Source organism: Fusarium flagelliforme (assembly GCF_020744385.1).
Source record: "Fusarium flagelliforme strain FIESC 12 MPI-CAGE-AA-0113 chromosome Unknown B0J16scaffold_1, whole genome shotgun sequence".
NCBI classification, from domain to species: Eukaryota; Fungi; Ascomycota; class Sordariomycetes; order Hypocreales; family Nectriaceae; genus Fusarium; species Fusarium flagelliforme.
The window spans coordinates 761,655-775,141 of NW_025763503.1; the positions used below are offsets into that span (position 1 = coordinate 761,655).

Sequence of the window (13,487 nt, forward strand, 5' to 3'; positions counted from 1 at the left end):
ACGATCCAGACAATACGATTCACATGCATATTTCGTACTAATCGCCGATTCGTATGCATCTGCAAGCTGTACGTTGAAAGCATTCAACGTCATTAACACGGATTTACCACCAATTGAGGGGCCCATCGGATCATCGTCCCGTTGGAGCGGAAGTGGGTGTTCGTCTGCTATGTAAATGTGTTATGTCAAATCCACCACTGAGCGCTACAATTCAATGCTTGTCATACCAGGATCGTCAATTGATGGGGGTTTGGGGGTTTTCGTGCATCGCGGGGTCAATGGCTCGTACTTGCACCTGCCCTGCCGGTTAAACTCATCATTCCTTCCATACCCAAGGCATCATGGTAACATCATTCCTCCTTCTTCCTTAGGTATTCTAGACTAACATCTTTCATCAGAAGTTGAATCATCTTGAAAGCTCTCATAACGCGCCGCGAATAGCTTCAAGCTCCAGGATGGCTCCCCGCACTGTCACGCCAGTTAACAAGAACTGGCAGTTCAAGCAGGAAAAGGAAGGCGACGAGAGTTATCTACCCGTCGCTCAATTTCCGACCAACGTTCATCTCGATCTCTTGCATCACAAAAAGATTCCTGATCCATACATCGGGAAGAATGAGCTGCAGGTCCAATGGATCGGAGAGACTGTCTGGGTCTACAAGACCGCCTTTTCTAGTCCCAAAGTTGGTGATGATGAGAAGGCAGTCTTGGCCTTTGACGGGCTTGACACTTTTGCTACAGTTGAACTGAATGGCGAGAAGATTCTTGAGACAGAGAATATGTTTATTCCGGAGCGTGTGGATGTCACGAAGCATCTCAAGAAAGATGACGAGAATGAACTTCGTATCACTTTCGATGCTGCCTATCTTAGAGGCTGGAAGTTAACTGAAGAGCACCCTGATCATAAATACATCGTCTGGAATGGAGACGGCTCGAGACTGCCTGTTCGAAAGGCACAATATCACTGGGTAAGCCAGTCTTCTTTAATGCACCATCTTTCACAACTGACCATGTATAGGGCTGGGACTGGGGCCCTGCTATGCTCACATGTGGTCCTTGGAGACCCATAAACCTCGAAGTCTATGAGTCTCGTATCGCTGATCTCAACTCCGAATTTAAAGTGGAAGACTCGCTTAAGACGGCAAAGGTCACTTTTCATGCAGCAGTCGAAGGAAAAGCATCAAAAGTACGCTTCGATGTTTCTTTGGATGGAAAGGGGGTTGCGTCCGAAACCGCAAAGGTAAAGGACAAACATGCATCTACCACATTCCACATCCAGGATCCCGCTCTATGGTATCCAATCAGATATGGAAAGCAGCCCCTGTATACCATAAAGGCAACTCTTCTTGATGGAGATGATGAAATCGATTCAAATTCCAAAAGGATCGGCCTTCGAAAACTTGAGCTCGTCGAACGAGAGCTTGATGGTCAGCCCGGCACCAGCTTCTTCTTCCGAGTCAACAACATCCCAATTTTCTGTGGCGGCAGTAACTGGATTCCAGCAGACAACTTCATCCCTCGAATCTCCAAGGATAGGTATAGAGACTGGGTCAAGCTTGTTGCTGATGGAAATCAATTCATGCTTCGAGTTTGGGGCGGTGGTATTTATGAAGAAGACGTTTTCTACGATGCTTGCGATGAGTTCGGCATTCTTGTCTGGCAGGATTTCATGTTCGCTTGTGGAAACTACCCGGCTTGGCCTGAGTTCCTCAAATCTGTTGACAGAGAGGCTCGAGAGAATATCAAGCGACTGCGTCACCATCCCTCAATCGTTCTTTGGGCAGGTAACAATGAAGACTACCAAGTTCGCGAGTCGGAGAACCTCACTTATGACTTTGATGACCACGACCCAGAAAGCTGGTTGAAGACCGACTTCCCAGCACGATACATCTACGAAAAGGTCCTCCCAGAAGCCTGCAAAGATCTTCATACCAATGCTATCTACCACATTGCCAGCCCATGGGGTGGAAAGCTCACCAGTGATCCCACGATCGGAGATATACACCAGTGGAATGTTTGGCATGGCTCTCAGCAAAAGTACCAAGATTTCGATAAGCTTGTCGGCCGATTTGTTTCTGAATTTGGCATGGAGGGTTTTCCCAGTATCAAGACCATTGATGCGTACCTTCCAAAGGGCAAAGACGATCCTGAGCGGTTTGCAAGCTCGTCCACTGTTGACTTTCACAACAAAGCGGATGGACAGTTGCGTCGACTGGGTCTTTATATGGCAGAAAACTTCCGCTTCACCATTGACCCTTTGGAGGACTACGTCTACTACAGTCAACTACTGCAAGCTGAAGCGTTGGCCTCGGCCTATCGACTCTGGAAGCGACAATGGCAGGGACCCAAGAAGGAGTACTGCAGTGGTGTCCTTGTGTGGCAGACCAACGACTGCTGGCCTGTCACCTCATGGGCTATCTGTGATTACTATCTCCGACCCAAGCACTCATACTACACCATTAAGCGAGAGATGGCGCCCGTTACTATCGGAATGACGCGCCGAGAACACAAGCACCCTAAGAACAAGTACACCAGAGTCGACATCGACACCAAGACTCAAGTCGAGATTTGGGGAAGCAACCTCAACTTGAAAGACGTGACTGTGGACTGTGTAGTCAAGGCTTGGGATGTCGAGACTGGAAAGGAAAGCTACTCTCAGACAGTGGCTGCGGACTTCGTTCTCCAAAGCAACCGTTCAACAGAGATCAAGACTTTGGATGTACCAGCTGAGAAGCCCAACTCTGACCTTGAAGCAAAGACTGTCGTCGCTGCCTACCTATACCAAGATGGCAAGCAGATTGCGCGATACATCAATTGGCCTGAGCCATTGAAGTACCTGCACTTCCAGAAGCCAAATAACCTCAAGGTCGAGGTTAATGAAGCTTCGAAGACTGTTGAAATCAGTGCTGAGGTCCCTATCAAAGGTCTAGCCCTGGAGTGTGAGGACGATGAGGTCAAGTTCGAGGATAATCTGGTTGATATCGTTCCTGGTGAGGTTGTCAAGTTTGGTGTTCATGGTGCAAAGAAGGATACTTCCATCAAGACGCAGTACCTGGGTATGCAGGTTCATTCTTAGATGGGAATGGATATCTACTAGCCGCGATGTATGTTAATATGAGATGAGTTTAAGTATCAAATCTGTCCTTTGATACTGGAACCGCGCAAACCTATGCTGGAAGTGACATTACCCTACTTATATTTTTGAGTGTTTGAACGGTCTACTTGTCCAGCTAAGATGCTAATGTAAACGCATGGGTACCCGTGCAGGTAGTAACTCCGATCGATATCTTCCAAGATCCAGCACGATATCATGACCATTAACTCTCTCATATCACCTTGTAGAATCGCCAGAACGATCGGGGACTATATAGTATATGTGAGTTCTAGGCGAAGCGTGGAGGTTTTTCGTGTTCTGATGTTTGGTCGGCCCATGCTGCGATACAAGGCTATGAAAGGGGGTCCTAGAGGTTATCGTCAGCTCTAGACTGATGGGCATAAGCTTAGCATGCCCCTGTGTACTCGTAGTAAAAACAATACGTAGGCCTTTCTAGAGAGAAAGAAGTTTTGCGTGAATGGCGTATACGATGCGTCTTTTACCCGCTCGTTCTCATAGGATATGGTCGAGTGTTGTTGTCTTCGAGGACAGGACGTGTATGCGTGGAAGAGGGGTTTTCGAAAAGGTCAACGTAATCACGAGAGATAAGGGGCAGGTCAGTAACGTTTCGAGCGGTCATCCGAAGCGATCAAGCCTCGAGACCGACGTCCAAGATGGATACGGGATGGTTGGACTAGTCGAGTTTGAACATCAAGCATAGAATCAGACAGATACCCTCCACTCGAACAGGAGGTTCGATTAAGGTTATATCTGACAAAGCCTACATGCTGAGACAGCGTAGGAACCAACAACCGGTATCTGAAGCTGACACTCACATCGTTTGCGATAGCGGGTGCCTGATCCCAAGACCTGGAACCAATAGGGGGCAGTACCATATGCAGCGAGATGCCACCAGTGTCAGCCAACAGTCGTACGCTCGGCAGTCAAGATGGCTAGAACTACGGCTAGGAGTTATAAATGTAGTGGCATAGGATCTAGTTGTCTTCACAGATAACACCACGACTGTCATCAGTAGTTTTAGGATAGCTTTCCTTGGTCGTAGGTGAGATTCGTGCTGTGCAATGGACAAGAGTTGACTTTGATTACCTACGAGGGAAGTCTTGTGCTCAAGAATATAGCTAGTGGCGGCTTCTAGTCTTTGTGTGTAATATCGTTAGCGTGTCTGCTGCATCCATCTTTGGTAGCAGTGGACGAGAAGTCGTAAAATCCTCTTGAGCAGACACTAGGACATATTTAGCAGAGATTCGATTCTTGATGGTTACCCGTCGTCCTGTACCACTTCCAAGTAGTTGTTTACCCTTCTCACCCCAAACGGTGGTATCAATTTATGATCGTTGCCCTCTCCTGCCCAACGAATCTAACGGAGTAAAAGGGAGACCAAGATGAAAGTTACAACGTACTGGAGAGACGGATTACTGACTCTCCCACGGATTACCAATGATCCTCTTCAATGATGTGCTTCGGCCGCGAGCCTCCTTTACGGAAAGCAACTCGTTCAATCTACATCCATAAAGCGCTGGCCGCAAAATGACCGTCTCGTTCGATCCTGTGCAATAGCACGAGATCCAATCGGATCATGGCCGAACCTGAACCACTGATATGATGTTGACTTGAATACCACTGGCGCCATCCTGATAACTCACGAGAAGAGGAAGGTAACAGATGCTAGCCCTCATCAACGGTGGGAGTGGAGGCAAAAGGACAAACTAAAAAGAGGCCTACTAGGAACAACATGCATAAACACTTGCCGGAAGATCACTTCTTGAGGGTGTTGACTAAACACCCTTTTGCTGACATCGAGAGCAATCTGGAAGTTTAGAACTCTCTGGAGTGAAATAATTGGGTGCGACACCTACCGCTAACGTTGCACCTTGAGGCACACCTAGGTCATGGTTGCTAGATATCGCAGAAGGGTCATTTCCGCCCAATCGCTGCTTTCACGGTACCAAGACCATTGTTTTCGTATCTTTGTGAGATGTAGAAGTGGGAAACATGTATCCGTGAGTCGTGCAGTGCATTGCAGAGATGCCATTCGTGCTGAGAACTTGCGCAAGATAGGATCCTTATCGCGACACTGCGGTTGTACTGTATCTCGGGCTAAAGTGACCAGCTAGGAAGGAGCTGAAGCCCGTTGACGTCGCAAGGACTTTTGTTGCTAAGGCCATGAGCTGCAAGATCTTAAGCATAGCGACATCCTTCAGTTTGAAAGCCACAAGGGTTCTCGGGGTACAGCATGCGGCATGCCCCATCGATGATCTCATCCAAAACGAGAGGGACCCTATAATATGTTCGGACTATTCTTGTTAAGGTAAATACTACCCTCGCCCGCGATATTGGGTTGGAAGCCATGAGTCGGGCAGTGACTAACGGGTCCAGGGTTATAGTAGCAAGGGTGCAATCTGATAGCGGAGAGTTTTCTGGCGCGGCGTTGCAAAAGACTTGGTAGCAGCTTCAACTCGGCCAGTCGTAAGATCAAGCTCAGCTCTCGGTCCTGTTCCTGAGCCTTGCTACGATAGCAACATCACTGACCCCTCATCAACAGGATTCAGGCGGGCCGTGGTGATCGTGCGGCACGGACCCGGGAGAATAGCCCGACACGTCGATGAGCTTAACATTGTAGACGCTGAGAAGATGCAGCAAAGGCTAGAGCCAAGGAACCGATGATAGTGTGTACGTAGCAGCCAATCGCTGACTGTGTTGGGATATCTGGTGCGGCCAGGGGACCCGGGAGGATTGCGGTTACCGTCTCGCTTGAAATGAGACAAAGTTGGACCGAAAAGACGCTAGAAACATGTAAGCATTCTTAGAAATGGCGTGCGACTGGTCGTTTAGTGATTTCCACGAATAGTCTTGAGTATGGTACCCGCGGAGTTTAGGTATTGCTTGATATGGCAATGCAGAAGGATCTTGGCGCTCGATAAGCTAATGCAGCGCATTGTAAAGAGTTAATCATCTGGGCGAAGATGCTGTCGCTGAGCACTTTTGTTTGAATAGAATCAGGTGGTGCTGATAAGGATGGATGGGTTGATTGATGGAGTAAACGAATGCTGCGCTGTATGCAGGTTTGAGAGACAAGGGTCATGAGATCCATGAGATGGATGGGAAGGTGGGGTCCATTTGATTCTGAGGTTGGTCTTACTTGGTAAAAGCCAGGTTTGGAAGGATTTATGACGCAGGAGAAGGCACTGAGTGCTTACAGCGCCTACCTTAATTGTGAAAACTTCCGTGTCTAGGTCTAGCACCAGGTCTGAGGTGTAAGGGGGCTGATGTTGTCTTACAGCAGGTGATACGGGCAGGCAATGCCGCAGTGAATCAAAGTCAGCAAGTACCTGAAAGAGTCGTGTAAGTTAAACTTTTGGGGTGCGCCTTCCCCTTCGGCCACTAAATCTTATCCCTAAGGAGCCAAGCAGCCAAGCAAGTGGGTGGATACCGCGCTGGCTGATAATTTAACTGGTTAGATGAACGCCACGATCTAACCCCACTCTATGCCCCGCCTGTAATTATTCCCGAGACCTTCATCTTCAACTCCACTCAACTTACAACCGTGAACTTGGATCATCCATACGCGAACAAAACTGATGGAATTTAGATTACGACAACTTCAATGCAGGGATATCAGACTCCACGCTCTATTCGCTTAGAACTACCGTGATATTCTCACCAGAGCCTCGTTGCGTCAGAGAGTCTCAGTTCAGATTATCCTTTGCACCGAGTACAGTACCCGTATATCGCTTCCAACCCCTCACATCGAATGAGAATCACGTTGCCCTCCTTCATATCCCTTGATCAGCCTCAAGTGGAATTGCATGTGGGCTAAGTAAGGCATGCAAGAGTATAGCTTAGCCTTACCATTCTAGCCACCTCAGCCTCGATGGAAGAGAGCATCCAAAACAATGACTTGAATTACAAAGTCATCGGCGGCAACGATGCGCACCAAGACGGCCAAAGTGCCCCGAAAAGGAAGTTAGCAGGATTCTCAACACTGTGTTTCTCGATTCGGCAATGGTAGAGCTTAATGGGTGAGACCCTTCGCGGCTCTTGCTGTCAGTAAGGGTATGTTATCATGACGATTCGCCTAGCCTGGCTTGGCCATGCTGGAGTTGCGGGGGAGTATTGTTTCCTTATTGGGCAGTTCACTAACTTCTCACAGATACTCTCAACTATCAGTCCTACTATTCATTGATCCTAAACGCCCAACCTGTGTTGTGCATCTTGTACGGGCCGATCCATGACTCCGAGTGGCTTTATTCCGACCCCTGTCTCCAGTCCTCAAAGCACAACAGCATCTATCTGCCTTCCACCTCGGCCAACTTTACATCAAGTTTCCGATCTTTTCGATACCAAAAGTCACTATCAATACAGAGCCGTCAGGGCCTAGTGGCCAGCTATATGTCACTTTAATGAGGGCTTCCTAGCGGATCGCACAGTCCCTCTGTTAGTGCAGTGTCGATCATAATTGACCCCAGCGAGAACAGACCAAGCAGCCACCTACACGTCCAATCTCGCGAAGTCATTTGACAGCAATTTCGTCCAGTCTGTTGTCCAGTTTCATCACATGTCAATGAACCCTGTTAAACGTTGAATCTCGTCGCTGGTTGTATCAAACGATGTGTCCTGCACATTAGAACAAGTCTGGTATTGTCTCCAATGCTTTATCATCACGACATTCGTTCTGATGAGAGGTTCCATGCATGCAGGTCGTGCTTCAGACCCGGTCTAGCGACCAGCTTCTTGCATTGCTTGAGGACTTTTGCATCGTTCGCCATCCTGCGTTGCCTCCCAGGCCCCATGCCGCCTCGATACACCACATATCGCCTTCCTTTTTCCGTTGGATCCTGCCAAAGACAACGATGGGACACTGTGTGAAGTATTCACTCTCTTCCGCAAAAGGAAGTTGATGAATTTCATCCCTTCGATTGTGTCTTGGATGCAGAATGTCTGAGGATAGAGGCAAGATACTCTACAGTTGCAGTCATGATGGACCTAGATGCTAATATCACTGAAGGCGAAGCCGTGCACCAAGGTGGATCGACAACTATATAAGCTCCCATGATCTCCCTCCTTCGACTAACTATCCTCATCATCCTCATCCTCATCAACACTTCAAACCCTACACTTGCCTCTGCCTCTGTCTTTCCACAATGGTTAACTTCAAGAACCTCGCCGTCGCTGCGACCAGCCTTCTCGGCCTCGCCAACGCTGCTCCTACTGCCAAGGTTGACTCCACTGAGGTCATCCCCGGCAAGTACATCGTCACCCTCAAGTCTGATATCGCTGCCGCCAAGGTTGAGAGCCATCTTAGCTGGGTCGGAGATGTTCACAAGCGTGGACTGAACGAGCGTGCTGAGAAGGGTGTTGAGCGCACCTACAAGGGCAAGTATGGCTTCCAAGGCTATGCTGGTTCTTTCGACAAGAAGACTATCGATGAGATCAAGAAGAGCCCTGATGTAAGTAACCCTGTCTCATTTACTCTGAGCCATACTGACAGCAACACAGGTCGAGGAGGTCGAGGAGGACCGTGTCTGGACCATCAACTTCGTCGATGAGGCCGAGGAGGATGTTTCTCTCTCCAAGCGTGCCTTGACCAGTCAGACTGGCGCCCCCTGGGGACTCGGAACCGTCTCTCACCGAGAGAGGGGATCTACCACCTACATCTACGATACCAATGCTGGTCAAGGCACTTACGCCTATGTCGTTGACACCGGTATTCGGGCTACCCACAACGAGTTCGAGGGCCGTGCCTTTGCAGCCTACACTGCCTTCAGCGGCCAGAACGCCGATACCAACGGTCACGGAACTCATGTTGCCGGTACCATTGCTGGAAAGACCTACGGTGTTGCTAAGAAGGCCACCATTCAGGCTGTCAAGGTCTTCCAGGGCAGCTCCTCCAGCACTTCCATCATCCTCGCTGGCTTCAACTGGGCTGCCAACGATATCATCTCCAAGAGCCGAACCAGAGTCGCCGTCGTCAGCATGTCTCTTGGTGGTGGTTACTCTGCTGCTTTCAACAACGCTGTTGAGTCTGCTTCCCGCTCCGGTGTTCTCTCTACCATTGCTGCCGGTAACGAAGCTCAAAACGCCGCCAACGTTTCTCCTGCTTCTGCTCCTAGCGCTATCACCGTCGGTGCTATTGACAGCAACTGGGCCATTGCCTCCTACTCCAACTGGGGCCCTGTCCTCGACATCTTTGCCCCCGGCTCCAACGTTCTCTCCTCTTGGTACACCAGCAACACCGCCACCAACAGCATCAGCGGTACCTCCATGGCTACTCCCCACGTTGCTGGTCTTGCCCTCTACGGTATCTCTGTCAATGGTCTTTCTGGAGTCGCTGCTGTTACCAACTGGCTCACCTCCACTGCCACCTCTGGCAAGATCACCGGCAACCTCCGCAACTCCCCCAACCTGATTGGTAACAACGGCAACAGCCAGCAGTAAGTGCCTACCAGGTTTGCAAAAGAGACAAGAATGTCCTCGGTTGCGAAGAAGGAGAAGGAGAAGGATTTGGACAAGAGTTCCACTCTTGTGATGATGATGAGTATGAGAATAAGGATGTGAAGGAATGGGATCGGAAACTTCGATTCAAGCCACCCTGCTTACAAGGGAAATTGTACATACAACCGTACATATCATGTTGCGCAATTTAAGATGACGATCGTTTATCATAAACTATAATGGCTTGTGTCTTGTGAATGTTTGACTTCAGCAACCTGGATGCGATACAACGTCGTTACTATCAAGACTCTGAGTGCAAATACGACTTAATCCAGTACCATGTTACATTGTTAAGTCGTTGTTCGTTGTTCCCACATAAACTGTCAAAACCCTGTCGACCTTTTTCGCATTGTCACTCGTGCGGTATCATTGGTTATTCCGCCTACAACTCGATTCTTCATATCAGCACATTGATGCCTTGAGGTGATATCTTGTACTGGGTCGTAGAATGGCAGGTTCACCATCAACATGCATGGTTGATCTAGAACGTGATGCAGCTGTGTGTGGAGGCAAGTAATTTTGTCGTTCTGAAGGTTAACTTTGTGTGGATTTGTCTTTAGACATGTTTCATTTGCGTTCAACGGCAACGATAAAATCGTTCGATCTAACAGTCTAGCTGTTATACATCGGTTCAGACAATATGCTACGTTCTATTTCACTCATCGTAAGTAAGTCGTCAGTAGACAAGCCAACGCCAAAATGTTCTCATCATTTTACTGCTGTAGGGTATATAGCTCGCCCAGACATGAAGTTTCTGGTGTTAGTTGATGGACCAATAGCGATTCAAGCTCGCCAGCACCGGGTGGTTGGGTTTTGTGGCCCGCCAACCGGTGGATCTTTTAATTCGGAATAGCTCCACCTCCAAAACCTGTCGCGTGAAATTTTCTTTGGGCATCTCTTTCACCTTAACATACAAACGTTTAGTCTCTCGAGCAGAGCAACGATGTCCAAAAGACGCGATCTTTAAGACAAGATCTAACAAAATGCGTTCTTGATTCATCAACAAAGATTCTTTTCATTTGTTATGTGTGTGTGTTATCTTCTTCTATCTTAAAGAAAACAAATGACTCTTGCTTTCTATCAGACAGAAGAAAGTAACCGGCACACATAACAAGTAAAAAGAACTTCTGCCGTTGAATCAAAGACATTGGGTATTCATTTCGTCTATAACTATTCCATCCGCAGCGTTCTTCCTTCAGTCACTCTGTCTCCCCACGAGTCCTCCCTTACGGGAGGGTCTTCCTCTGACGGCACGTTTTGTGTTGTCTTCGCGAAGTAGTCTGAAGGTTGATTTAATGACAGAAAAAAGGAGTTCGTCTCCTTTTTTCTGTTGTCGTTGCCAGAAAAACAGGGCCATCATAGTCCGCGTCCGTCTCGTCTTTGTTGGTCACCCCGGTGGCTAACATTGTCTCAATTTCTACACGGGCGAGGCTCCAGGAGCACCGACATTTCTTTTTATAGTATTTCTAGTATTGTGAATTTACATAATATTATCAACGTTGCGTGCCGTGTGAATGTATCAAGGTTTCGTCAGAGTGGATTTATGACCGTAAGATCTCGACGACGTCATTGTGTGCTGTATCCGAAGGTCCGATCATGAATTCTCAAGACTTCCAAAGAATACTAGACTACAGCCCTATTACTTCATATTAATACTGCTGGTTGCAGATAAATAATCGCCATGTTCAAATTAACGAAACCTTCGTCATCTCGTGTCTATCGGTTCTGTCCATCTTTATCATTGCCGATGCGATATCTCACCAGCAACTACGCTTCCCAGGCTGGGAAATCACAGTCTACAACTACCAAGACTAAATCCAAGCACAAATTTGATAACCTTCCTCTGAGCACTAGCGGTCCTATCAACTGTGCACTCAGTGGTACATCGCTTTTGAATACGCCTTATCTGAACAAAGGCTCTGCCTTTCCTCCGGATGAGCGCCGCACATTCAATCTCACGGGCTTATTGCCTCAGGGTGTTCAGACACTTGATCAGCAGTGCAAGCGTGCCTATGAGCAGTATTCGTCTCAACCTGATGATTTGGCCAAGAACACTTTCTTGACTTCACTCAAAGATCAAAATGAGATCCTCTATTACAAGGCAAGCTGCAATAATTGTGTATCATGAGGTTGTACTAACTGTCCGGTATAGCTACTTCAGCTTCATCTTGAAGAGATGATGAGCATAGTATATACACCAACGGAAGGTGACGCTATTCAGAACTACTCCCGACTGTTTCGACGCCCGGAAGGCTGTTACCTCAACATTCAAGACCCCGATCATGTAGAGCAGGACCTTGGGCAATGGGGCAACGCAGAGGACATTGACTACATTGTAGTATCCGGTCAGTTGTTCATCTCATCATGAAGCCTGCAACAACGCTAATTCATCAACAGATGGAGAAGAAATCCTCGGCATTGGTGACCAAGGCGTTGGCGGTATTCTAATCTCCGTCGCCAAGCTGGTCCTCACAACACTCTGCGCAGGTGTCCATCCCAACAGAACACTTCCTGTAGTTCTAGACTGCGGCACAGACAACAAGGAGCTTCTTGACGATGAGTTATATCTCGGTTTGAAGCAGAAGCGTGTCCGTGGCGAAGAGTATGCCAAGTTTGTGGACAACTTCGTTCAGTCTGCCAGAAAACTCTACCCAAACGCTTATATCCACTTCGAGGACTTTGGCCTCAGTAACGGTAAGCTTCACATGATGGGATTGATAGTGCAGTACTGACTTGCATGCAGCGAGAAAGATTCTAGAACGTTATCGTCCGGACTTTGCTTGCTTCAACGATGATGTCCAAGGAACCGGATGCGTGACTCTTGCCGCCATCATGTCCGGCCTTCAAGCCAGTGACCAAAAGCTCAAGGACTTGCGCATGGTAGTCTTCGGCTCCGGAAGTGCCGGCCTCGGTATCGCAGATCAAGTTCGCGATGCTATTGCTACAGAAGGAAATATGAGCCACGAGGATGCAGCAAAGCAGATCTGGTAAGACCCTCATCGAAACTCATCTGAAAGTCAAGTACTTACCAATTATAGGTTGATCGATAAGCCTGGTCTTCTCACCTCGGAAACTGAAGACGTCACTGATTCTCAGAAGATGTATACCAAAGACGTGTCGGAATGGAAAGACAAGGACACCGATCTGCTCTCCGTTGTCAAGGAGGTTCGCCCCAATGTACTTATCGGCACATCTACCAAGGCCGGAGCCTTTACCGAAGACATCATCCGTGCCATGGCTGAACACCACGAGCGTCCTATCGTCCTCCCTCTATCCAACCCAACCCGTCTTCACGAGGCCAAGCCCGAAGATATCCTGAAATGGACAGACGGAAAGGCCCTTGTAGCCACCGGCTCACCCTTCCCAGCCGTCAAAGGTCCATGGGGTAAGAACGGCGAAGAAATCACCATCAACGTCGGCGAGTGCAACAACTCAGTCGTCTTCCCCGGAATCGGTCTCGGCTGCGTTCTCTCCCGCGCCAAGCATCTCACCGATCGCATGCTCGTCGCAGCCGTAGAAGGCGTTTCCTCTCTAAGCCCCATTCTCAAAGACTCGACAGCTCCTCTTTTACCAGACGTTAGCTCTGTGCGGGATGTTAGTGTTCGAATCGCTCGGAATGTGATACAAGCCGCTGTCAAGGATGGTGAGGCTACACAAGAAGGCATCCCTGACAATGAGGACGATCTGGAGGAGTGGATCAAGGAACAGATGTGGGATCCCGAGTACCGGCCCTTGAAGCAGGTTGATCTGGAGAGTGCCACAAGGGAAGCCAGAGGCGAACTGAAAAAGGCCGGCACGGTACATAGAACTGGTCACACATAGATCTACTAGTCCAGGATGGTATATAACATAATGGCTAAATCACGTATTGTAGTACAGCTTA

General features: G+C 48.5%; 3 protein-coding genes across 3 annotated transcripts; all 3 read left to right on the forward strand.

Moving 5' to 3' along the window:
• The first annotated feature begins 252 nt into the window (after window positions 1-252).
• On the forward strand, window positions 253-3,165 carry B0J16DRAFT_408298 (glycoside hydrolase superfamily). Its single transcript, XM_046133022.1, has 3 exons — window positions 253-344; window positions 399-965; window positions 1,016-3,165. Exons 1-3 carry the CDS (start codon window positions 342-344, stop codon window positions 3,071-3,073), a joined length of 2,628 nt encoding a protein of 875 aa, XP_045988243.1. The 5' UTR covers window positions 253-341; the 3' UTR covers window positions 3,074-3,165.
• Window positions 3,166-8,116: 4,951 nt separating this feature from the next.
• On the forward strand, window positions 8,117-9,619 carry B0J16DRAFT_2755 (peptidase S8/S53 domain-containing protein). The gene is made up of 2 exons (XM_046123711.1): window positions 8,117-8,559; window positions 8,609-9,619. Exons 1-2 carry the CDS (start codon window positions 8,254-8,256, stop codon window positions 9,545-9,547), a joined length of 1,245 nt encoding a protein of 414 aa, XP_045988244.1. The 5' UTR covers window positions 8,117-8,253; the 3' UTR covers window positions 9,548-9,619.
• Window positions 9,620-11,246: 1,627 nt separating this feature from the next.
• On the forward strand, window positions 11,247-13,480 carry B0J16DRAFT_277415 (uncharacterized protein). The gene is made up of 5 exons (XM_046123808.1): window positions 11,247-11,705; window positions 11,757-11,949; window positions 12,002-12,298; window positions 12,348-12,591; window positions 12,643-13,480. Exons 1-5 carry the CDS (start codon window positions 11,286-11,288, stop codon window positions 13,424-13,426), a joined length of 1,938 nt encoding a protein of 645 aa, XP_045988245.1. The 5' UTR covers window positions 11,247-11,285; the 3' UTR covers window positions 13,427-13,480.
• Window positions 13,481-13,487: the final 7 nt, after the last annotated feature.

Coding starts and splice junctions, on each gene's coding strand:
- B0J16DRAFT_408298 (XM_046133022.1), top strand. Junction 966..1,015: donor GAAAGGCACAATATCACTGG/GTAAGCCAGTCT, acceptor GACCATGTATAG/GGCTGGGACTGGGGCCCTGC.
- B0J16DRAFT_2755 (XM_046123711.1), top strand. CDS start 8,254: ATGGTTAACTTCAAGAACCTCGCCGTCGCTGCGACCAGCCTTCTCGGC. Junction 8,560..8,608: donor AGATCAAGAAGAGCCCTGAT/GTAAGTAACCCT, acceptor ACAGCAACACAG/GTCGAGGAGGTCGAGGAGGA.
- B0J16DRAFT_277415 (XM_046123808.1), top strand. CDS start 11,286: ATGTTCAAATTAACGAAACCTTCGTCATCTCGTGTCTATCGGTTCTGT. Junction 11,706..11,756: donor ATGAGATCCTCTATTACAAG/GCAAGCTGCAAT, acceptor TGTCCGGTATAG/CTACTTCAGCTTCATCTTGA. Junction 11,950..12,001: donor TGACTACATTGTAGTATCCG/GTCAGTTGTTCA, acceptor ATTCATCAACAG/ATGGAGAAGAAATCCTCGGC.